The 23,694-nt window shown below is 44.6% G+C and overlaps 1 protein-coding gene across 1 annotated transcript in view; it reads right to left on the reverse strand.

The window, feature by feature from the left end:
• Nucleotides 1-17,851: 17,851 nt before the first annotated feature.
• TrpA1 (Transient receptor potential cation channel A1) overlaps nucleotides 17,852-23,694 on the reverse strand; it is a 148,932-nt gene continuing 143,089 nt past the window's right edge. Inside the window, exons 23-26 of the mRNA XM_084578684.1 lie at nucleotides 22,917-22,985; nucleotides 21,988-22,098; nucleotides 20,826-20,959; nucleotides 17,852-19,821 (exon numbers count right to left, since the gene is read on the reverse strand). Coding sequence (XP_084434810.1) covers nucleotides 19,662-19,821; nucleotides 20,826-20,959; nucleotides 21,988-22,098; nucleotides 22,917-22,985 — 474 coding nt within the window. The 3' untranslated portion in view covers nucleotides 17,852-19,661. The remainder of the gene's footprint in view (nucleotides 19,822-20,825; nucleotides 20,960-21,987; nucleotides 22,099-22,916; nucleotides 22,986-23,694) is intronic.

Raw genomic sequence — 23,694 nt, forward strand, 5'->3', positions numbered from 1 at the left:
CTGAATATTTGATTTATAGTTTTTGTGTTTGGTCGACATTGGAAAAATATTATTATTATAATGCCTGCTTTCGTCGTAAGCAGCCATTATTAAATAAAGAAGAAACGAATACAAAAGAAGGAAGTACAACTTTATATTGAAAGACAAGGTAGGCGTTGGGAAGAGCTTTACGTGTTTTAAAGACCATGAAGATCCCGGGCAACGCAGGCTCAGAAAACAACCAGATTGCAAAAAAAAAAAAAAAACAAAAACAAAAAAAAACCCACTATGTTACGTCCTCTTTTTTTTTCTTAGACGCAGACAATGAAAGAGGCGTAAAAGCTCACATCAGAAAAACTCCTCACAAATACGTAAATTGACCGAAAATGTGTGTTACCTGCACAAAACCGAAATCAAAAACAAGTTTAAAGATGCACGAAGCAGTGCTAGCACTCTTGGCGTTTTAGTTCTTTATGACGCGCATGCGACATTTTCAAGTTCCTCTTCGGTATTAGTACGTGGCACACTGCGGTGCATATCTTTACGTGCTATGGTAAGAGTAGAAACTTTTACGGAACGCTATAGCTGGGCGCTGACAATGCCCCACTGATGAGCACGTGGGCTGCGGTGTCGATCCAGTGGAAATCGAAGTGCCACCGTTACGGACACTACATGCAGAATAGTATTCGCTTATAACTCGGTGCAATACATAAACTGCCTTCCTAAATCAAGCGCTTGCTGAATATGCGCCTCTAGTCAAAAGAAAACAAAAAGAAACCTTCTCTTTCTTCGATAACGCATGAAGGATTTGCTACAATTGATCCCGACCGCCGGCGGCTGCGTTTCGATGGAGGCGAAACGAAGTTGCGTCTGTGTGCTGTGCGATGTCAGCGCACGTTAAAGATCCCCAGGTGGTCGAAATCACTCCGCAGGCCTCCACAATGCTACCCGGCCTCTCTTTCCGCTTGCTTTCACTCCCACCTTCTTCTCTCCCTTACGGCGCGGGTCCGGTGTATACAGAACAAGTGTGACAGATACTGTGCCTTTCCTTTCTTGTGAACTAATTATTACTATCAGTATTATATTGCTACAGTCTTACAAGCGGTGCTTTGTGCCTTGCTCGATCTTCACCTTCACTGTAATCATATTTTATGACTCCAGCGATAGCACGCTCTGCTTGCTGCACGACAAATACGTCGGCAAATAATAGTCCCCAAGCTTTTCACGACGCTTTGCTGAAACGCATTGTACATAGACACAAAAGTTTTCTAACGCAAACAAATGGTTGAGGTTGTGAGTTTAGAAACAGGGGCGACCACAAAGGCTATTCGTGAAATTAGACATAATACCGGCGCACGACAGAGTGCATTGAGGGTGACGTAACGTTGCTGCGTGCGTCCGGAGTCCTCCACTACGGCGTCTCTCATAGTCTGAGTCGCTTTGGGACGTTAAACCCCACAAACCAAACCAAACCATAATGAATATATGCCAAGGGTGTTGATCGGCATGTTTTTTTTTTTTCTCCTTTCTGCTTACAACGACTTCTCGTCCCATCGTAGTATATCCAAACAGATTTACGCATTTTAGTTCTTCGGATGCCCATCCAACATTATCTCGCATTTTTTTTTTTGTTTTCCCCGGTTCTTCACCCGGGGCTTTAGTACCAGTTGTATAAACCCTATGTAGGTGTGGCTGGCTTCAGAGAAGTGTTCGTTTTTAAATGAGCCAAAAAGACAAAGAAAACGGCGTATATCTTGGCCAAGAGTGCGACAGTATTATATGACTTGTAGACATTGTAAGTTCAATGAGCAGAATTAAAGTTTCAACCAATATTGACACAATAAACAGGCGCTATTCTTACAAGGAACCTTGAAAACGCTCCCCCCCCCTCCCCCCCCCCCCCCCCCCCGCTCTCCGCCGTATTCCTAGTAATAAATCGTCATAAGTTTGTATGAAATGATCAGTTTACCATTCAGACTACCCGATCGTAAACGATGGGGAGGATATACTTCTAAGCAACAAGCAGACGGTGCGGGAACTTCAACAGGCAGCAAAAAACAGTGTACTGTTTTTGTGTGTTTAATACAGTGCTTGTCCAAATATTATCGATAGTATCGAACTCGAACAAACATCTGTCGCCGCTGGGATGGAGGTCGATATCGAAACAGGGTGCGTTTTATAAATATGTCATCATCAACAATTTATGCCGAGCGGCTATGAAGAGAAGGGCATATGAAATACACACGCCCAGAGTGTAAGCGCACGGCAGTAAGTTTCATTCACTCCCTCAAAAAAAAAAAAAAAAAAAAAAGAAAATGTGACTGGTTTTGTTGTTTAGACTGAGCAAACATAAAACATTGCTCGATGTTTACAAAATACGAAGGGTAAGGTACAATACCAGCCTTTCAACTTGCATGCGGTGTAGCAAATATATTAGCTCAACGCATGACCATGTATCAAAAGCATAACATTCTATCTCAAAAATTTGACTCGATTACTGACACGTAAAAAGCAGGATAAAAAATGCGATAAAGGTAATGATCCATGTGCGGAGAGATGAATCAATAAAAAGCTAAAAAAAAAGGTAATAACGTTTTCTCTTCTACTTGCTTTTCTTTCGTATTCCGGACCCATCTTTTTATACCTTTATAAACTGCGATAAGAGCGCCCCTGAACTGCTTTGTAAAGGAAAGGCGGTTCGAGTGAAATTTCATAGGTGGAAATTATCTCCACTCACGGCTCATCAACCACAGCCTTTTACTTTGGATACCTATTTTATACCAAATGCGCTGCTATTTCGTTTCTTTTAAAGACTGTAAAGCGTAGCGACAGTTTCGCAAACGAAATAAAATACATACTGGAATCTTTTTGGTCGTGATTCAGGTCACTATATCTGGCAGCAGACCATAGCCCCGCCAAGATCAAAGCGATGACACTGTGTTGGAGCTCATGAGAAAGTGCTCTTTTGTGCTCTTGCGGGGAGATTTGAAATCTTCCGCGCAGTGTTCCCGCTGCTTTTTGTGACACTTTATTCTATTTGCTGAGATTGTTCCCACAGCGAAGGGGCATTAGTGATGCGCCGCAACGCGGCTAGGGTGAAAAATGGCTGCCGCTTACAATTACGACTTACGAATGCCTGCGACACTTTCCGATATGATGACATGTGAGGTACATTCTTTTTGTCCATCAACTAAGGGTGATGAATTTTAGCGCGAAGATTCGGCTCAAGCTGACACACGCAAACGATCAGAGTAACGCTGCAGTTGTCCAAAAATATTTTTCTAAATGAGAACTTTGCACATAAATCCATAATATCTGTTTCTCAAACATTGAAAATGGTTATAGGAACTTTTTCTTAAATGTAGCATTCCTAGCCGAAAACATAACCATAAGCGCCCTTTGTGACTGTCAGTTTCGAGGCAATGCCAGTTAACGTGGCATCACAAAGAATAAAGGGGCCTATAAATATTATTGCCCCCACACTGGTATACCATGAATTTGGTACCTATCAGAGCGATTGCCTTCCAAGTGTCGCTGCCTTAATGGCTGCAACACGGGATAAAAAAATAGAGCGTAGATAGAACGGGCGTCAGAGAGTGGCCACCGCTTTCATGCTGAGTCAGGTTTGGTTTGGTATATAGATTTAACTTCCCGAAACGACTCAGTCTATAAAGGCGCCGTAGTGGAGGGCTCCGGAAAATTTAACCACCTGGGGTTCCTTAACGAGCACTAACATCGCATGGTACACGGGCGTCTTGATTTTCCCCTCCCCACGCTGAGCCAGAATATCGCGACTATGCTTGTAACTTTATTCATCGTTTTCCAGCTTGGGTGTGGTGCTTTTCAAAAAAGAAAAAAAAAGATTGCGACGCTCTTCTACACATTGTGAGTCATTGTGACACTCTTCGCTCTTTTTTGCTACAGACGATGAACAACTTATGTTACTCTGCGTTTTCCATATAATTGTTCCGAAACTAGAATATTAACAGGCGCTGTTATAATTTAGCGTGGGATGCCATCTGTGGCGCAGAAAAGCTTTGTCACTTTCATGTCGCCTTCTCTAAACTTTTACTCTTGCTGAATATGGAACGAGTACCAATGCGCAGTCGGCATTGCCTCAGCTCTAACCCTCTCTGTAAATTCTCACTAGATGCTTACCAGCTCTGTCATTTTACCAACACGAGGCTTTTAATACTCACGTTGAGCGGGGAAAGCGGCATCCAAAGACATCCAAATTGATCTAAAAGGTCTGACGTCACACTGGGTGTTTTCAGCCATCAGCACGAGGTCGTCCGCAAAGATAAAAAAAGCCCGGAGTTGGCGCTTTTCGTCGAGTTCACTGTTGGTGTACTTCAAATTGAACCCAAGTGACGGACGGAAAAGCTTCCGCTGTTGGCCTGTTGTCGTTGTTGTGGCTGTAGGAAGAAGGAAAAGAAAATGCACGGGCCTGCTACCGGCTCTGTAGCTGAGCCACCTCCGCTGCCTCGTGCAGTTAGAAGAGAATATAGAGAAGAAAGAAAAGCAAGAGGGAAAGAAAGACGCGCGCCGCAACAACAGCCGTCGTCCACCACCAGCGGTGGCGTGTGCAATGACGGCCTACAACAGATAAAAATTCGGTGCCAGGCCAGCCCCCGCCGCAAGCAGCGGTGACCCACCTGCACCAGCCCCATCAGGGTAGAGCACCCCCCTGCCACATACAGGAGGTATATCAGTGGTCATAGAGTTCCTCTGTTTCGAAATCCCATACGTACTCGAATCTGGTCAGTCTCTACGTCGGCATAATGTGTAATGACGGGTTTTCTGCGCACGAACAACAGATGACAAAGGGAATGGCTGGCGTCCTGTGCAGAGCGAACAGGCGATAAAGCAGGGTGTCATGGGGCACGTTATCATATGCCTTTTCTGCGCGTAGCAGGCAGCGAAGCAGTATTTCCGCCTTATGTCAGCGCACTGGATAAGGACTACAGTGTTGTCCTCGATGCGCAGGACTCAACGAAAACAATTTGAAGTTTCTGTTAGGCGCCGGTAAGCCTCAGCCCAGCCGTCAACTACCTACTCCTTGTTAAAGAACCCATGGCGGTCGAAATTTCCGGAGCCCACCACTACGGCGTCTCTCATAGCCTGAGTTGTTTTGGGACGTTAAACCCCACAAGCCAAACCAAACCTTAATAATTTGCGTGAAAAGGCGCTGATTAACACCAGTGACTGTGCGTGGACGACAGCCTGTCGGTATTTCACCGTGCACTTCGGCATGAAAGTAATCTTACCCCGTCGCCAGTCTTCAGGGAGGCCAGTTGCAGTGGGGTTGTCTGACATGCCGACAAGATAGTATATTGATTCGGGGCCGCAAGGGAGCCGGTACACCATATTTACAGAGGGGCCTTGTACTTACCCAGGCGGCCAATGACAAGATTAAGCACGGCTGGGGTTGGGGTACGAGGGGAGAGGGGAGAATTACTTCCCACTTCGGTTCCATTGCCTTTAAGGAAACAGGTTCAGGTGAGCCTTTAGATTTCAAGGAGTGATGTCATGCCATCACCTCAGCCGATGAACACTCGTACGACAGGCGCTCACATCTGTTTTTCATGGGATACACGGTTCTGAGGTGGGCCACATAGCATTATATTTCGGTCGGGCATCTGGCTGCCTGATGGATTCTGCGGCGTATATCGCGCCGCAGTTTGGTCTCTTTTGTCAAAGGAGCTCACGTATTGAAATAACTTCATTGCTGCAGGTTTGCCGTCTTTTTTAGTCTGTGCATGCATGCTACTCTTGTCGGCCTCTCCAGTTTTGCCTGTACCAGAAGCTATATTCTACGGTTCAGGTGGAAATATGGCTCCCATATTTCCTGTGGACAGGCCTACCAAGAAGAGCAAATCGTGGAATCAGGAGGTACCCAAGGCATGGCGAGCTTGTCGAGAAGCCCACCACCAGCATAGCAGAACCATGACGAGCCGAGGCGACGAAAAGAAACAGGAAATATGGGAGCCATATTTCCTGTTTCTTTTCGTCGCCTCGGCTCGTCATGGTTCTGCTATGCTGGTGGTGGGCTTCTCGACAAGCTCGCCATGACTTGGGTACCTCCTGATCCCACGATTTGTTCTTCTTGGTAGGCCTGTCCACGTTTTCTGTTATGTGTTGGAGCATAACAGAGCGCAGAACCGCCACTTTTTCTAGTAAGTTTCGGCGTCGTGTCTGTACAGTCTGCACAGCGACAGCCTCTATTGCTTCTGCCGAAGGTAGAGGCCGCCTTTATTTCCCTGCCTCGCCGCCTGAAGTTGCTTTTTTTAGCACTGGCGAAATCTAATTGCGGACAATTATGATCATTGCCCAGGCAATATAGACGTTCTTAGTCAATATCGAGGCACTCGATAATAATCTGGAAGCCTGAAAAAGTAACAGGGTAATCTAAGCAGGTTGCAGTAGTTCTGACCCACCAGGTGAGCTGTCCGTTGCACCTTGAGTCCACGTTTGCAGTACTGAGGTGCAGTTGGTTCACCAGTCACAAAATTTTGCCATTTTATTCTGAATGTCAATCAGTTCAAATAATTGACAACTGAAGCCTCCAATGATAAGCACTTCATTGTAACTTAACTTGTGAGCACCTTTTTTGACGCACCTCATTGGACTCCGATTGTCTCTAGACCGGGGGGAGGGGAGTCGTACGGACATGCCTGTGACGTACCGTTAATCTCAGAGTAATCAGTCCGCTTTTTTTTTTATTCGAGCCTTTAGATTGATTTATAGGAAGAGAAAGGCGCGCTAACTGGCTCACTTGTTTTCTGTCGACACCTCAACCGCGCCGTAAGGGAAGGAAAAAAAGGTGGGAGGGAAAGTGGAAAGAGAGAAAGATGAGCCGTAGTGGAGGGCTACGGAGTAATTTGGACCACCCGGGGATCTTTAACATGCGTTGACATCGCACAGCACACAGACGCCTCTTCGTTTCGCCTCCATCGAAACGCAGCCGCCGAGGTCGGGTTCAAACCCGGGTACTCCGGCACAGTAGTCGGGTGTCTTACCACTGCACCACCCCGGCGGGGCAATTGAGTCTTTAGCGCCACAACGGCCCGACGGCTCCTGTTTGAGATGCTGTCCCGACCTGTGGCAGGCCCAGCACCCCTCTCCCTGAAGAGGCTCTTCTGACAGCGAATCTGACAGGCTGCGCCATCTCACAGACAAAGCGACAACCGCAAACCCGTTTGTGCGGTTGGCGGGTAGAACGCGTGGTTCAAAGCTGGAGTTCATCTGTTATTAAACTAATGTCGCAGAAATACCTTGCCGCTACTTTTTGTAAACCCGCCGTGGAAAAGTGGCATCGTAGCATCAATAGCGCGTTAGCCGCCCGAACGCTATGGTGCACAGGAGACTTTTTTGGAGTTTGCGTAGTGCACACCACGTGACACCGGATGTTGATGACGTATTCTATTTTTACTTGATTTTGGTACGCTGCGCCAAAGCTCGGTATGGCATCGTACTATGTGAAAAAATGTGCATACCGTAAAATGTTTGCTTTTATTTATAAAGTCGAGACGGCATGTCGTAGAAGTCAAGGCTTGTTGTTTATCAATCTATTTCCTTTTTGACCCCGCCGGGGTGGCACAGTGGTTACGGCGCTCGACTACTGTTCCCAAGGACGCGGGATCGAATCCCGGCCTCGGCGGCAGCTTTTCGATGGAGGCGAAAAGCAAGGCGCCCGTGTGCTGTGCGATGTCAGCGCACGTTAAAGAACCCCAGGTGGTCGAAATTTCCGGAGTCCTCCACTACGGCGTCTCTCATAGCCTGAGTTGCTTTGGGACGTTAAACCCCACCAACCAACCAACCAACCTATTTCCTTTTTGTCTATTTGTTTCCGGCGGCTGTAAGAGGAATGGGCATAGGTCGAACCATGTTTCGAGGTTATTAGCGCCTGGACATGACATCAGTCACACGTATTTGTAATGTACATAGCGATATTGTAGCGCAAAACAGACAAGACACATGAGACGACCGAACAACATGAGCGCGAACTTCGAACAAAAGTTTTTCACACATGCAGCACATTTATACGCCAAAGACGAGATATCACGATATATCACGAGATATCAAGATATATTTGTTTATGTGATAAGGAAATGTCTTTTCTCCGGCGATGATACTGCAGCACTTGTGATATCTTGTCTCTGGCGTATAAATGTGCCGCATGTGTGAAAAGCTTTTGCTGGAAGTTAGCGCCCGTGTTGTTCGGTCTTCTCGTGTCTGTTTTGCGCTACAATATCGCTATGTTCATGCACCAACAAGCCCAAAAAGCTACGCTTCTGAACTATATTTGTAATGGTCACAAAGTTTCTTCTCTTCCTCATTGCGAGTTTCAATGCCTTTGTTCGTTCCCCTGAAATCTAATGAAACGATTACTGTGGTAAACCGTGTCTTCTTTCATCTTGATGCCTACCTTGTTTTCCATGCTTGAAGACACCTTGCCCATATGTGCAGTAATGAGAAAACCAAAATCGAAGAATGCCAATGCCCCGCCGGGGTGGTGCAGTGGTAAGACGCCCGACTACTGTGCCGGAGTACCGGGGTTCGAACCCGACCTCGGCGGCTGCGTTTCGATGGAGGCGAAACGAAGAGGTGTCCGTGTGCTGTGCGATGTCAGCGCACGTTAAAGATCTCCAGGTGGTCGAGATTACTCCGTAGCCCTCCACTACGGCTCCTCTTTCTCTCTTTCCACTTTCACTCCCACCTTCCTCCCTTCCCTTACGGCGCGGTTGAGGTGTCCATAGCAAACAAGTGAGACAGTTACCGCGCCTTTTCCTTTATGAATCAATCAATCAATCAATCAATCAATCAAGAATGCCAATAATGTGAGTACCTCTTCCGCGGCTTGTATTTCAACCGTAGTCAAGATTTGACCATGATGGCTCTAAACATTTCATTCGGATTCGCAGTGCGTTGCACGCTCTGAATTGATGAGCCGTATCGCGTCTCCGTAACCACTTCGCCATAGACGCTTTCGCCTCATCGCACTTTAGTAGTCCAAAGTGCCCCTAGAATTAATTTTTTTATTAGGCTTTTGAAAAAGAACTCCCTCCAGGATGTACAGACTTCAAGGTTCGAATTACATTGATGAAGCGCATTGCATATATACCCTTGTATTTTTGCGCTAGATTCGAAGGGTATCAAGCACTTTGTAGCGCGTCTTGAAATACAATGGAAACGTATTTCTTACAAGTCTTGCTTCCGTTAGCTGTTCGAAGTTGACTACTGTATGGGTTGTGGCGTCGCAGGCACCTCGCTGACGCGCGACGCACTCCCGTCCGCGCAATGTACCCAGCTTTGCAGCCTCGTCATCTGGAAGTATCTGTCTGGCCAGTTAAAGAATTAGCTTGTGCTTAGTCTTTAGTTAAGCTTGGAAATTGTGAAAGCGATGTCCGCTTGGCTACGCAGTTTTTCGCTTGTGGTGGTGCACATTGCTAATCTCCTGTGTACCCACATTTTTTCCGGTCTTCCATATAGCTATACTGAAGAAACCGGCGAGTAAGAGCTACTTTTATTCTCTACACTCCGATAACGCACGCCATACCACACGCTGCAACACACATCCATCACCACAGCGAGGTCTGCAAGCTCTTGCAACTTGTATGACGTCGATCGCTTGCCGCCGTTCGCAGGTGGTCGACCGGCCGTGGAGCGTAGCTGCGACACGCTGAAGAGCCGGCTTGTCCCTTCGTCTTTCGCTCTGGTATGACGTCAGTAGTCACGTGACCGACTACCGCTGCCACCAGTCTTCTAGGTGGTGTTGCCGCCGCTCGTCTGTGGAGCGCAGCTACGTCGTGCCGAAGAGCCGACTTGCTACCCTGTTTCTCGCTCTGGTTTGACGTCAGTAGTCACGTGATCGGCCACCGCCGTCACTCGACCGTGAAGCGTAGCTATACAGCGCGCTGCTGTTGTTGTTTTGGTTGTATTAAGAAGGAAAATAAAATGCACGGGCCTGCTACTGGCTCCTGTAGCTAAGCCACCTCCGCTGCCTCGTGCATACAGAAGAGAAAAGAGAAAACAAAGAAAAGGAAGAGGGAAAGAAAGACGCGCGCCGCAACAACAGCTGAAGAGCCGACTTGATACCCTGTCTCTCGCTCTAGTATGACGTCAGTTGTCACATGACCGACCACCGATCGTGAACGGTAGCCTTCGGACCACTTCGCCATAGACGCTTTCGCCGCATCGCACTTTAGTAGTCCAAAGTGCCCCTAGACGTTTTTTTTTATTAGGCTTTTGAAAAAGAATTCCCTACAGGAAGAACAGACTTCAAGGTTCGAATTCACTGATGAAGCGCATTACACACCTACCCTTGTATTTTTGAGCTAGATTCGAAGGGTATCAAGCCCTTTGTAGAGCGTCTTGAAATATAACGCAAACGTACGGCGACAAGGCAGATTTGGCGCAGCATTGTTTCTGCAATAGAAGCGAATAGCGAGGTGCGGTTTACACTGATGAAGCCCGTTACATGTATACCCTTGTATTTTTTAGCTAGATTCGAAGGGTATCAAGCACTTTGTAGAGCGCCTTGAAATATAACGCAAACGTACGGCGAAAAGGCGAAACTTCGCGCAGTGTTACTTTCCAAATAAAAACGGATGGCGAGGTGCGGTTTCTGCGGCGCTGGCAGACGCGCTTCTATGTTGTACGGGGGAGCAGACTTGGGATGCCATTCGTACATTGATAGAACCCCCCTTCCCCTTTCTACTATTTTCCTCTCTCTGGGGAATCATGTATTTGTTGAGTTTATTATGTATAAGTACCATATAGTGTTTTGTATAGTGCTTTTGTCTGTAATGTGCGTTTTGTATGTATGTATGTACAAAAAAATTCTCTTTATGGGCTGCTGTCCTTCAGGGGATTTCAAGTAGATGGAAACTGTCCTCTTTGATCTTCATCAATACATTTTATTCGTAAAGACAAACACCAAGTAGAAAATAATTACTGTTGCAGTAACGAATCACTTCAATGATGATTCTTGAAAGAGAAGGGAATGAGCCGTATGACTGATGATTCTTGAAAGGGAAGGAGATGAGCCGTATGACAGATTGAAATAATTTATTGTACAATTACATGGGTGCCGTAGAATGCTTTTCAAAGGTGCAAGCTCAAACTTCGCAGAGAAATGGGGTTTGGTCGTCAGTATTTTAAGCGGTAGCTCATACAGCTCGCTCTACTGAAATGCTGTTGGCGTCGTATTAGTAGGAGTTGTATGTACCGTGTGCCAGAAATAATCGGGCTGCGTATAATAATGACCATAATTGGTTCACAGGAAGAAAAAGGCGCGGTATCTGTCACACTTTCACTGTGAACACCTGATCCGCGCCGTAAGGAAAGGGAGGAAGGTGGGTGTGAATGTGGAAAAGGGAAAAGGACTCGTAGTAAAAAATCGTATTATGGTAATTAGTTCCTGCCCCGCCGGGTGGTGCAGTGGTAAGACGCCCGACTACTGTGCCAGAGCTCCTGGGTTCGAACCCGACCACGGCTGCTGCGTTTCGATGGAGGCGAAACGAAGAGGCGTCCGTGTGTTGTGCGATGTCAGTGCACGTTAAAGATCCCCAGGTGGTCGAAATTACTCCGTAGCCCTCCACTACGGCTCCCCTTTCTCTCCACTTTCACTCCCACCTTCATCCCTTCCCTTATGGTGCGGTTCAGGTGTCCACAGAGCAAGTGTGACAGGTAATGCGCCTTTTCCTTCCTGTGAACCAATTATTATTATTATTAATTTGTTTCTAGTCTTGGATAATTGATTGATGTGTGTTAGGCGATAACGGGTAAATGAATTATAAATATTTCATAAACTAAAGAAATGATAAATTAAAAAAATCAGGTTCAAAGGTGTCGAAATTTTCACAATAAAGTGAATACTTGATAATGCCATCTAAAACTAAATTTGAAATTTAAAAAATAACTGATATAGTTACAAAAAAAAACATGCAGAAGGTGTTTTTTTGAGGTGTTAAACTGCTCATGATGAAACGCCAACGCTTACTGATAATAATGAAGAAAATGCGAGGTATGAAATTAATAAGTGGATGAATGGAAATAATTGAAAAATAAAAAAATTGGAAAAAGGGAGTTCAAATATTCCAGATTACTATGCATGAAAAGTCAAAGCTTAATGATGCCAATAGAAAAATCATGAACTTTAATTGTACAGTTGATTGAAAAATCCGGTAGAGACTTTTAGGACCACCAACGCATGTGAACGCGAAAGCATTATTCTGTGGCCGCAGTGTACCTGCAAGTGTCCCGTCCTTACTGTTTCGGCGCGCCAAGACATGTCAGCATCAATAACTCTTCCGCTGCGCTTGAGGGGATGAGGGTGTCTGGTTATAACCCTGATAGGGCTGGGATAGGTAGGTCAACGCCGCTTGCAGCGGGGCTAGCCTGCCACCGATTGTTTACCTGTTGTAGGCCGTCATTGCACCCGCCACCGCTTCGGTGGTGGACGATGGCTGTTGCTGCGCGCATCTTTCTCTCCCTCTTCTTTGTCTTTCTTTCTACGTTCTTTCTTCTATCCGCACAAGGCAGCGGAGGTGGCTCAGTTACAGAGCCAGTAGCCGGCCCGTGCACTTTCTTTTCCTTCTTCCTACAGCCATATCAACAAGAACTTCACATCCTGTGATGCGAGCCGTCTGCTTGAATAACAATAATTGGTTCACAGGAAGGGAAAGACGCAGAATCTGTTTCACCTGTTCTGTAAACAGTTGAGCCCCGCCGTAAGGGAAGAGAGGAAAGTGGGAGTGGTTGGTTTGGTTTGTGCGGTTTAACGTCCCAAAACGACTCAGACTATGAGAGACGCCGTAGTTGAGGGCTTCGGATATTGTGACCACTTTGGGTTCTTTAACGTGCACTGACATCGCACAGCACATGGACGCCTTGCTTTTTGCCTCCATCGAAAAGCGGCTACCGAGGCCGGGATTCGATCCTGCATGCTCCGGAACAGTAGTCGAGCGCCGTAACCACTGCGCCACCCCTTTGGTGGAAGGTGGGAGTGAAAGCGGAAAGAGGTTATAGATAGATGAGTTTATTGAATGGAAAGGCAGAGAGGTTAGCCGGAATGATTACGATCTAGCCTGTTACTCTGCATGGGGGAAGGGGACAAGAAAGAGGATCATTACAGGGCGAATTGGCATATGAAAATATATACAGGCCCGACAACTTGCTTTACAAGTGCGTGTCAAGCCCTGTGGCGCACAAAAAACGTCAGAGCCCGCCTAGCGCCAACTCCTCCGACAGAGGCCCTTCGTTCAAATATTTCAAGGAAGCGGCTAGTACTTTTCGTTCACGCGTATATGATTTGTACACCAATAATATACGATCCAGAGTCTCGAGGATGACACAAGTTGTACATTCCGGGGAGTCCGCCTGTCGCATTAAATGCAAGTATCTGCGCGTAGTATTAGTAGTAAAAGACTTTATTGAAACGCAACACTTAGGCGCCTAATACATCGATGGCTTGCTGGAGTAGCAAGCCCTGTTTTTCCTCACCCTCAGCGCCAAGCCAGTCCACCCAGGTCCAGATATTATGGGAGGGAGTGGGAAAGAAACTAGATTGTAATACAATCAGGCAGAAAAGTAGGCAGTGAGAAAGATTGGCATAACGGGAAGGGTCATGAAGGATCGCGGCGAAATTTGTGCAGATATCGCCACGCAGGGGTTATGGGCGTATTCAGCTGTATCTGCCGAAGGACGTGAGTGTCCCGTACGGAGAGATTAGGATGAGGGTCGGGGTGGAGCTTGCCGTCTAAGTGAGCAGCATTGTAATATTCTCTGATGATAACGCGAGGAGACAGTCTCGACCCGCCCTCCAAGGAACGGGGCCCGGTTACAAGTTTCACGGGCGAGCTGGTTCGCCAGCTCATTGCCGTCAATCCCTGAGTGTCTAAGGATCCATCGCATGAAGACAGGGCAGGGCCGCAGCGCAACAAGTGGGGCCTCGAGCTCCGTGGACAGATGAGGTGTGAGATTTTTAGATTGAATGGCAAACGATAGCCGCTTGGGAGTCAGTGTATATAGATAATATACTGAGGCAAAGGTGGGAAAGAATGGAAACTTTGAATGGCATGCATGATAGAGAGGACCTCAAGTGAAATAATATCTGGAGGCTGGAGAAAAGGCCGCTAGTGTGAGTGACAGGGGGAGATAGACAAGGATGAAAAGGGAACTGGCTTCCGGACCCTCGAGGGGCCACATAAGAGGTAGCCGTGTAAGCGACTCCAAAGGTATTGAAGGGCGGACTATGATGAGAGGCAGAAGTATGTCGGCGCCCAGCATGCAGGACCGGCGACATATTGGCTGGAAGAGGAAGCATGCGGAGGTCAGTAGCCTGGGGGGGGGGGGGGGGAGGGGGGACTATTAGTCTGGTTTAGAAGCCAGCGTCCATGAACTGTGCCGGAGAGGCAAGCTACCCGTCGGTCGCGGTGAAGGGAAAGGAGACTGCGAAGAGGATACAAGAGCCCGGTGGCATATAGCTTATCGGAGGAAGTGGGTATGGAAAGACTGAGAGCAAATAAAGGCCGTGAAGAGCTCTTGTAAGTGTGTCTAGCTGCTCTGGGTGAATGAAAAATATGGTGCGAAGTAAAGGAATTTGTTAAGAGCCAGCGTGTGAGCCAGTCGACAGGCGTGAGCGTCCCTCAAGTCAGAGGACCGTCTCACAACTGGGCGAAGTGAATGAGTGATAGAGTGACAGGTAGAAACAGCAGCATGGAGAGCCTGCGCATTTTTGGCGGCAAGCAAAGACATGCGAAAAATGTGACATTGAGAAACTTTCGGGATTGGGGAGCCAAGGTAAGGGAGATCAGTGAGTTCTGAGTTCGTTTATAGGCAGAGGGAGTCAAAAGTAGGAATTCTGACATCTCTGGTGCGGGAGACAGACCTGCATGGTCAAGAAAGGAAGAAACGATATGCAATCCCTGCTGAGTGGTGACAGTAAGTCAAATTTGACGCAGCTAGCTCTTGAAGGAATGTTGTTTGTGGGAAAAAAAAACTGAGCCATCGGCACGGACGAGCCATGCAGGCGTATGAGCTTTGTGTGGGGTCTACGTGATTTTATTAGTGCAACAGCGAACAGCAATGTTTCAAAAATAAATTGATAATGCACTCGATACACAAAGCAGGATCAATTGGCTTCATATAGTCTGTGTAGAATTAGACAGAAACAACAAGAATTTTAAATCGTTTCGAAAGTTGCAACGAGAGCACCTTAAATACAGTAAGTCACTTTATATATTCATACCAGGAAACACGCCGAAAACATTCTGCACGAGATTATTTACGAATAAAAATAAACCTCTTGCTGTACAGAATTCCAGTATGTGCGCTTCATTCCCACATTTCCGCAGCTTTAGAAAGAGACGGGCAGTGGGAGGGAAAAAAAATTGGCTTATACGGACATCAACAATCACTTTAGTGGTGGTCACTACAGCTCATCTCTTTCTGCGGTTGAGTTATAGTCTAAGCTCGTGTGCATTTTATTATTAATTAATCTATTATCTCTCTTTCGTACATTCAGGCGCTTCAGTCCACGTCGCGACTTCGCTTACAGATAAGAGAATGGCGCGCGCAGTGATGTGATGTATGATGCTATAACGCTGGGAAATGAATGACATGCTCTCAATCCACACTTGTTCCCAGTTCATCGAGACATTCACGTAGAAAAACATGGGCGCTGTAAGGCATGAAAAAACGTGCGACTGCTATGAATCACTCACTCCATTTTCCTTAGAATTAATGGGTACAAAATAAATAATCCTTCTAACGCACACCAGCACACATTTGCAGCGCTATGAGAAAGTCTGAACTGAAAACAGACACTGGACTAGAATAAAAACCGCGTGTCATGAAACAAGCATGCAAGCATTTGTAGTATTAATTAGAGATGTTGGCTCCCGTAAACTAATCCGTCCATCTCAACCTTACAGCAGTTGTAATGACTGCCGATTAACGGCACAATGTCAGTTCATGCCGTCGTTCCAGTCTTAATTTCAGTTGATACTTGTACGAAAACAAATACTGGGCTTTTAGAACAGAGGCCGAAACATCACTAGTAAGCGATGTACGTGGCTGCTTCTTGCTGCCATTAGCGGCATTTTTAACCGCCTACAAAGAAGAACATGTATGCGTCGTTAGAGCAGTTCCCATAAAATTAAGCACTGGCTGGCAAAACGTACGCCGTAAGATTTAAGCTTGGTTGCAGGCTTGAGCAAAACCATAGCTGATGCAATGCCTTTGGCATCAAACTGAAAGCGAGTGTTTCGACTAGTGCAGAATATCAAAAATATACTGGCAACAACCGAATAATAGAAGTGCGAAGAAAAAATATCGAGTATATAAACGTAATTAAGTTGTAAACGACCACACTCGAATTCATAACATTTAAAGAAACGCCTACCTGTGCGTCATTAACAATCTAAAGCTACAGGCTACTCCCCTCTCCCTCTTTTGGAAGTGCATACATTCTCGGTTAATTAGCGATGACTGTCTTTTGCCGATCATTGAAACCGACTTGGTATTGGCTACGATAGTGCACTTGCTGAACCCGGGAGAAGGGCGCCATCTAGCACACAGCATTTACAAAGCGAAAATATCGATCGATAATGACAGCGTCCACACCCGCAAGGGGGCACCAAATTGGTTCGTTTGTTCTGAGCTGGAGGGCGCCACAGGATTTCCGAACTAGGCTGTCTCCTTGCGTCGTTACTATCGCAGGGATCGCGCACACCAACTATACGGAAGTCATTCATTGTTCAGTGAGCTATTACTGTTTCACCGTTTCATAATTGATATTGATTGTGATCATCGGAAAATATCCTTCTTAAACATCTTATACCGCATAAATTCGGCTTTGGAAATCACAAATTTGCTACCTACTCGGGTTCTATATCACAGTGTGTACAAATGCGATGGGTGCAAAATAACTCCCGTAAGACTAAAAACACACTGGTTTTTCATAACGAGTAACTTTCGAAGATACTTACAGGCTATTGGACTGACTACAGCCCTATTCTGCACTTGCAAGGAATTGTTTTGATACAAAACATGTAAAAAAGGGAGAGTTTTTATCCAATAAAGCAGATGTTAACTCCCAATTTGTGCGAACCATAACCGTTCATCAAATTCCAGTTTTTAACTGGTTGTAATTACTGAATTAGTACAGTGATAAGCCTTTTTTTATCGTGACATCCTCGTGGTATCCTGTATCTCTAATTGAAGGTGAGTGTAGAAAGTGGCAGCTATAACAAAAATTTCGTAAAGCGGAATACATGGCTCTAGTGCAAGTGTTTCCTGAATTTATTGTGCAACAAAATATTAATTAGTTTTCCTCTCATACCGACGAGAATATGTGCACGTTGCAGCGGTTGACGCTGCCTGCCAAATTTATATCTAAGTAGGCTTATATGTATAGTACATAAGCTTATATATTGATGATAGTGCAATTTAGTGAAAGCCTCTTTAAGGTGTGTGTCTGAAAACATCGTCCTCGTCATATCAAAAAGTGCTGCCTTTGATGATGAAAAGGAGTGAAATCGTTAACTTGGTTGCGGGTTAAGAAGCGCGGGAAATGAATCTTTACAGCGCATTCACAAGAACACGATTGTTGCCTCTCAAACAGGTGAGCATTCAGGTTTTCATAAGTTTAGTAAACCACGAATCAGTGCCTCAGAAGTTTGTCTGTTTACCAGAATTTTAGTTCATTAAACTATCATCGCCTCAATCACTTCATGAAGACGTCTGTATATAGGCACTGTGCACTAACAGTGACGCATTACGAAACCATTCATAGCATTTGCGATGCAAAGTTACAAAAATATTTCTGTTCACAATGTGCTCAGACGTTTTTGTAGATTGTGCGCCATCAAATTAGAATAACGAGAACCACGTACACAGAATAATTAATCTGGCAACAAGTGCTATGTAACGCCACAACATGCCCACAGGGTTTGTTTTGATTTTATGGGGTACGATGCTGATGCAAGACTGTAGAACCGGAAATCACATTTGGTAGAGATTGTTTAGTTCAGAATAATAAATTTAAGGCAGTGCACTTATCAAATAACTGAAATAAGAATTACTGTTTAGAATGCCTCTAGGTAAATAACTAATGAAGACGTTCATGAAAAATATACGTCCTGTGCCTGCCGCTTCTGAAATGGTAGAATTACATTTCTCTGTGCAAAACACTTTGCGACCGCTCTAACTGCTACCAATATTGCTATTTTAGAAAAGCTCGGATACTTCCTCTGAAAAGCTGAACTAAACTTTCGGCTCTCTCCTAAACAAATTGAGGGATTTAGAGGCCTACTTCGCAATATATAACCATAGTACGTAATAAACTTGCCAAATGTGAATAGCAGTACACTTTTTGTTGTGGTGACAATGAAAAATGCCCAAATCTGTTGCATTCAAACGAGCTGTGCCAGCACATACCGTAGGAGAAGCTACACAGATTGACGGTCCCCAACCAATGATCCAAGTTGTCTTTTTCAAGCGAAAGTTGACAGCCCGTCTTTGACTGCCAATAATGACCGCTTCCCTTATGCACAAGGTTGTGGGAATAGTAACGTATACAAGTTGACTAGAATATTTGACTAGAAAGTTGACTAGAATTTCTTCAGTGCAATCACCGACTCTTCATTTGTGTCATCGAACTTGTCACCACCACGTGACATTATGAATAGCGTAGCTTTATTATCGAATTGAATAGCAATCGAAATAAAAAAACAAACAAACAGAAAAAGAATTGATCAGCTTTCAAATATTCTCTTGTTGAGCAAATATTTAAATATCACTCATGTGAAATAACAGTGCCCAAATGGTGGCGCTGTTTTGAGGCGCTAGGATTTTTGCGGCTGTAACAGGAGCTGTAAAAAAAAGAGCCAATGCTCATCTTCATTAAGGAATTGCATCAAGACAGTATATTGACGCTATCGTGATAATATAAACGCACAGGACATTTTTTTGTGCTATTGATGACGGAATACATTGTCACCCTAAGAACCACCCTCTGTTCGGATTTTTTTTTACTCCTGCCCTTATCGCATCTTTCATATCAAACCCAAGTAGCTACTCTGCTGACAGCAACTTATAAGCCATGACGGATTTGTTCGACAGAATCAAGCCCTTCTGAAGGCAAGTGTCGGCATTACGAAAGCTGTCAAGCGAATGAATTTTGTTGTAGGGTTTAATCCTCCTCCCCGTGCGTATACCGCTCACGGCTACACTGTACGCGGCATTTGTTGCCCCTCTTTTTGCCATAGTCATGGGATAAAAATACTTCGAGCCCTATACTTCGCGTTAATATCTAAAGGTATTTCATTTATAATGATTTTTAACCTCCAATTGGTTATAGATAATAAGTGTAGTATCTAAGGGGTTGTTTGATTCATAATCGCAAACTTTCCAATATTAACCCACATACTATGGCATTTTGCCAAACGAGGGTGGGAAAAAGAACGTGTACAGTTGAACGAGGAGAAGCTAGAAGCCTAACCAGAAGAGTCCTTATACCCTATCAAAATGCAATGCGGCATTCAGTGTGCCTTTTTTAACAGTCTTGCGTCATCATCGCGAATACGGTTGAGACATGTGCTACAGTTAACTGCGGCAATTTCGACACCGAATAGCCGTAAATAAACAGAGCTGTAGTGGAACGAGACCTAGGAATCTCATAGGCTGGAATTTGTCGTCGCGCTGAGTGGTCGGTCCTGGATGTTTTCAAAGTATCCTTCGTCCATATCGTCGTTCTCGGTTCGTATCTCCATCTTCTGAACCACCAACCTCATTAGTGAAAGCTGCTGCTCCATGGCCCTTGAAATCTCTTTCAACCTGCAATCAATCAATCAATCAATCAATCAATCAATCAATCAATCAATCAATCAATCAATCAATCAATCAATCAATCAATCATTTGACTGACCTGTCAGCTAAGGAACTGATTGTACAATGAAACATGTATTTTTAAATTATTTTTAAAAATTCCTGAGTTTATAACAGACTGTAGATGATGATGAAGGAACGAACACAATTAGGAAGCTTTCTGGGTCCACCGTCCTTCGCACCAAGCTTTGGTATACGAAATATACGTGCTGATTAGACGAAGCCAAATATGTTCACTGTTTAGTTAGCTAAAATTATGCTATAATTCTAGCGCTTAGGTCTTAATCACTGGTAAAATTTGCACTGAATTAAATGACGCCTATTTATAGTATTCCTTACATATATCAGCGTTTGGCTGTAGCGAGAAGTTATGAGAATGTGTAAAATACACGTCAAGTTGAAATATAGGTAAAGGAATCTAGTTACAAGCTAATGCTTGGTGCTCTACTCTTTGTGCTTCCTGAAGGCGATGCAATTTACCAAATCGAAATTCAATGCCAAGGGCTCTTAGCTGTGTGGTTATTTGCGGGAAGCAACACAATTTATTTGTTGTTTTAATCACAGAAAGTAAAAAACCCGCTAACTTCATGTCAAGGTTAAATCACATGCCTTATAATGTCTTTCTTTATTTTAGGAAAAAAAATGGCAAATAATGACAGCACTATAAGAGGCACTCAAGCACACGTCATGGACGCCATTTTGGGGTGCAGAGTACAGCAACAGCAGTGCAAGACGAAAAAGTAACGATAAGCTGATTATACATGCCTAAGGCCTTTTGCCGCGCTTCATGCACCATAATATGGCCGCCACTGTGACGTAGCTGCATACTTTCAATAGCTCAGGGGCCATATGTGCAGTGCTGTTACGTCACGTTATTACCAAAGGTAAACGCCACCTGTCTCTAATTTCGACCTTATACGAAAACATCCGACATCGCACTGCCTGCCTCTTACCTTCGTTTCTGTCTGTTAAGCTCCACGACCATCTCTTGAATGGAACTATCAGGTACTCCACTTCCAACGGCGAGGGCTCTGCTTCTTTTGCTGTTTTCTTTGGGACTCGCGAACCAGCGCTGAATGGTCTGCCACTGCAGCCAAACAAACAAAACAAAATATATATATATGCACACACCAAATATAGTGTTTTGAGCACATTTGCATGTCACCTCTATTCGCTTTCTGCCTCTCACTTCTGATGTTTATAAGGTCTGCCATTAAAATTCCTGGGACGCTAAACTCGGCCTTTAAGAGCACGCTGTGACAGTGTTAACGTGTCGCGCCTGCTGCTCGCCTCTCGGAGCCTCGTTTAAGCACATGTAGAATGTTACTCGCCTAATCGCTAATCAATTAATTTTCTCCTTTATTATATGACTCGAAGCGCAGTAAATTCAGAGCGTTATATTCAGGATTCAAGGATGGCGAGTTCGATTCCCACGCCTCCCTTCTATTCCAGTGGCGCTAACTAATTTGGCAGCTTCTTTTAGCTACGCTCCGTCATGTGGTATTGTTATGCCCTAACATCGGCCGATTAATCAACGCCTGGCCAAGTCACCTGCCAAACCTAATTTCCCCGACGGTGCTATTGATTCGACAACGCCAAAACAATATTTTCTGAGGAGCTGGGCGTCTAACGTTATCGCGTTAATAGTATTTAGTGGAGCTTATCAGGTTAAACGTATTCACTAAACCAAAGTAAAAGGCACATTACAGAATCGAAGTATAAATTCTTTATAAATTTTGGATGTAAGGCAGAAATGAATTTTATTGTATACACAGGCCGTAGCAATATGAAAAAATGCAGCCAGTGAATTTGGTAAGGTATGAAAGTTGTGAAGCACGGTTTTCATCCGATGCGCTTGTTTGTATCGTGCTATAATTATGCATATGCAAAGATGAATGTGAAATATTCTAATCAGTACAACCTCATTGCTATAAATAAAAATAATATCTACTGATGAGGGCTCTCCTAGTAACACCGTAAAGAAAACTCGAATTCATGTGCGATCTCTGTTGAACAAAGTCGTTAGTTTAGCGGCCACAATGCTCATTTTGTCTTTCATCGGTCTCACTTCATACCGTGCCGGCACTAAGATTAACTAGCAGATATCCCTCTTACCACGTAAGAAGAAGAGCCTTTTTGGTTTGGGTAAACATAGACTTCGGTCTTGTCAACCATGGTCAGGATACGACGAGGTAGCTTACGCTCGAGGTCAGTATGAAGTTCCACCTGTGATCAAGAGAACATTTCCAAATATTTAGATGATAGTAGAATGGGAAGTTGTCGTGGCTTCGATTGTTTCTACATTAGCAGAATTGATTGCGTTGATGAAAGAGAAGTGAATAACAAAAATAAAAATTACAAATTCCTTCCTTGAGACGCCCTGCGGTAAACGTACGACTTATGGATAAACGGTTGAACCGCGCTGCGAGGCAAATGATTAGAAGTGGCATTAAAGAGCACAGTAAGAAACGTCTTGGCTGAGGGACTAAGAAAGTGATGACAACGCAAAGATCTTTAACAAGCACTGATATCGCACAAGTGAGCACATATATTTTTTAGGCACGCCAAAGAGCAGTCAGCGCAGCCGGTATCGAATCTAAAGCCACACAAAGTGTATATTTAGTCCGGGGTTGTAAACAGGTCACAAGAATAAATTATGGGATTAATGTTGCGTATTAGCAAACGCAATAACAACCATAAGAATGGCGAGTGAAAGGAGACGGAGGCAAAAAAAAAAGAAAAAGACAAGTATATGATTCATGTGAGCATTGCTGATAATTTAACAAATATAAGAATAAAAAATGACCCTAATTTATTTGTGTTGCCATGGGACAATTTAGTCCATAATTCAATTATTGAAATTGAAATCGTATTGCGAGAAAAACAGCAGAGATCGCAAAACACAAGCTTTGCATTATTGGCTCGCATGTAATTGTTCTTCTTTATGCTGAATAAGGCGACTAAACACCAAGTAACAAATGATAAAATAGTTCAGCTGCACTTGAGTGGCGCGGTAATCCGACATGTAATGCGCGTTAACTCGCCTGCATTGTGAGCCTCTTGAGCTGTGCGTTCCGCCGGACGGTTTCAATGTCCCCAACGGCCAAACCAATCTGAAAAAAAGTGACAAGCGTTCACTGCGAGAACTCAACAACCCGCTCAGAACACGACACTATGGAACATTCACAACTCTTATTCGAACCACTTTAGCTCGTCCGCTCATGTCCTTGCCTGTGCGTAGTCACAACAACAAACGCTCTCCTAGAAACTGGCAGCAGGATGGACCCATCTGACACTTTCGAGTGTCCCTACCCTGAGGAAACAATCGACGTTTTTTTTTCTTACTAAACAGGCAGTAATAATTTACCCCCCTTGATGGTGAAAAGACCAAAGCAGATAGGGCAAGTCCCAAAGAAGAGGTCACTAACAATCACACATGCGCCGCATGATGATCGATGTTACCGATTCGCAACGCAAAGCCACTAGGATGAACAACACATGAACGCTGCAGCATTTCCTTACTGCTTCCAACAATGTCGAAGGCGAAACGTTTGAAACGTTCCACAAGCAGTGAAATTAAATCTAGGAGGACTAAACATCAATGCCAATGAACTCTCAAATGTTGCAATGTGTTCTAGTCGTACTTACTTGTACTGTGATTTATATGTTCTAAGAAGACGCGTTGCATTTTTTTTTATTGCTGATTAAGCATATGCAGCAGAAGAGACTGAAGACTTTAGGACAATGCATTATTAGGAGTTCCCCTATTGGCCTACCACTGGCATCATTTTAAAAAGAAATAAAGCCCTACATAACAAGCTG

This window comes from Amblyomma maculatum, chromosome 9 (genome assembly GCF_055883805.1).
Source record: "Amblyomma maculatum isolate TAMU_Amacu chromosome 9, ASM5588380v1, whole genome shotgun sequence".
Lineage (NCBI taxonomy): Eukaryota > Metazoa > Arthropoda > Arachnida > Ixodida > Ixodidae > Amblyomma > Amblyomma maculatum.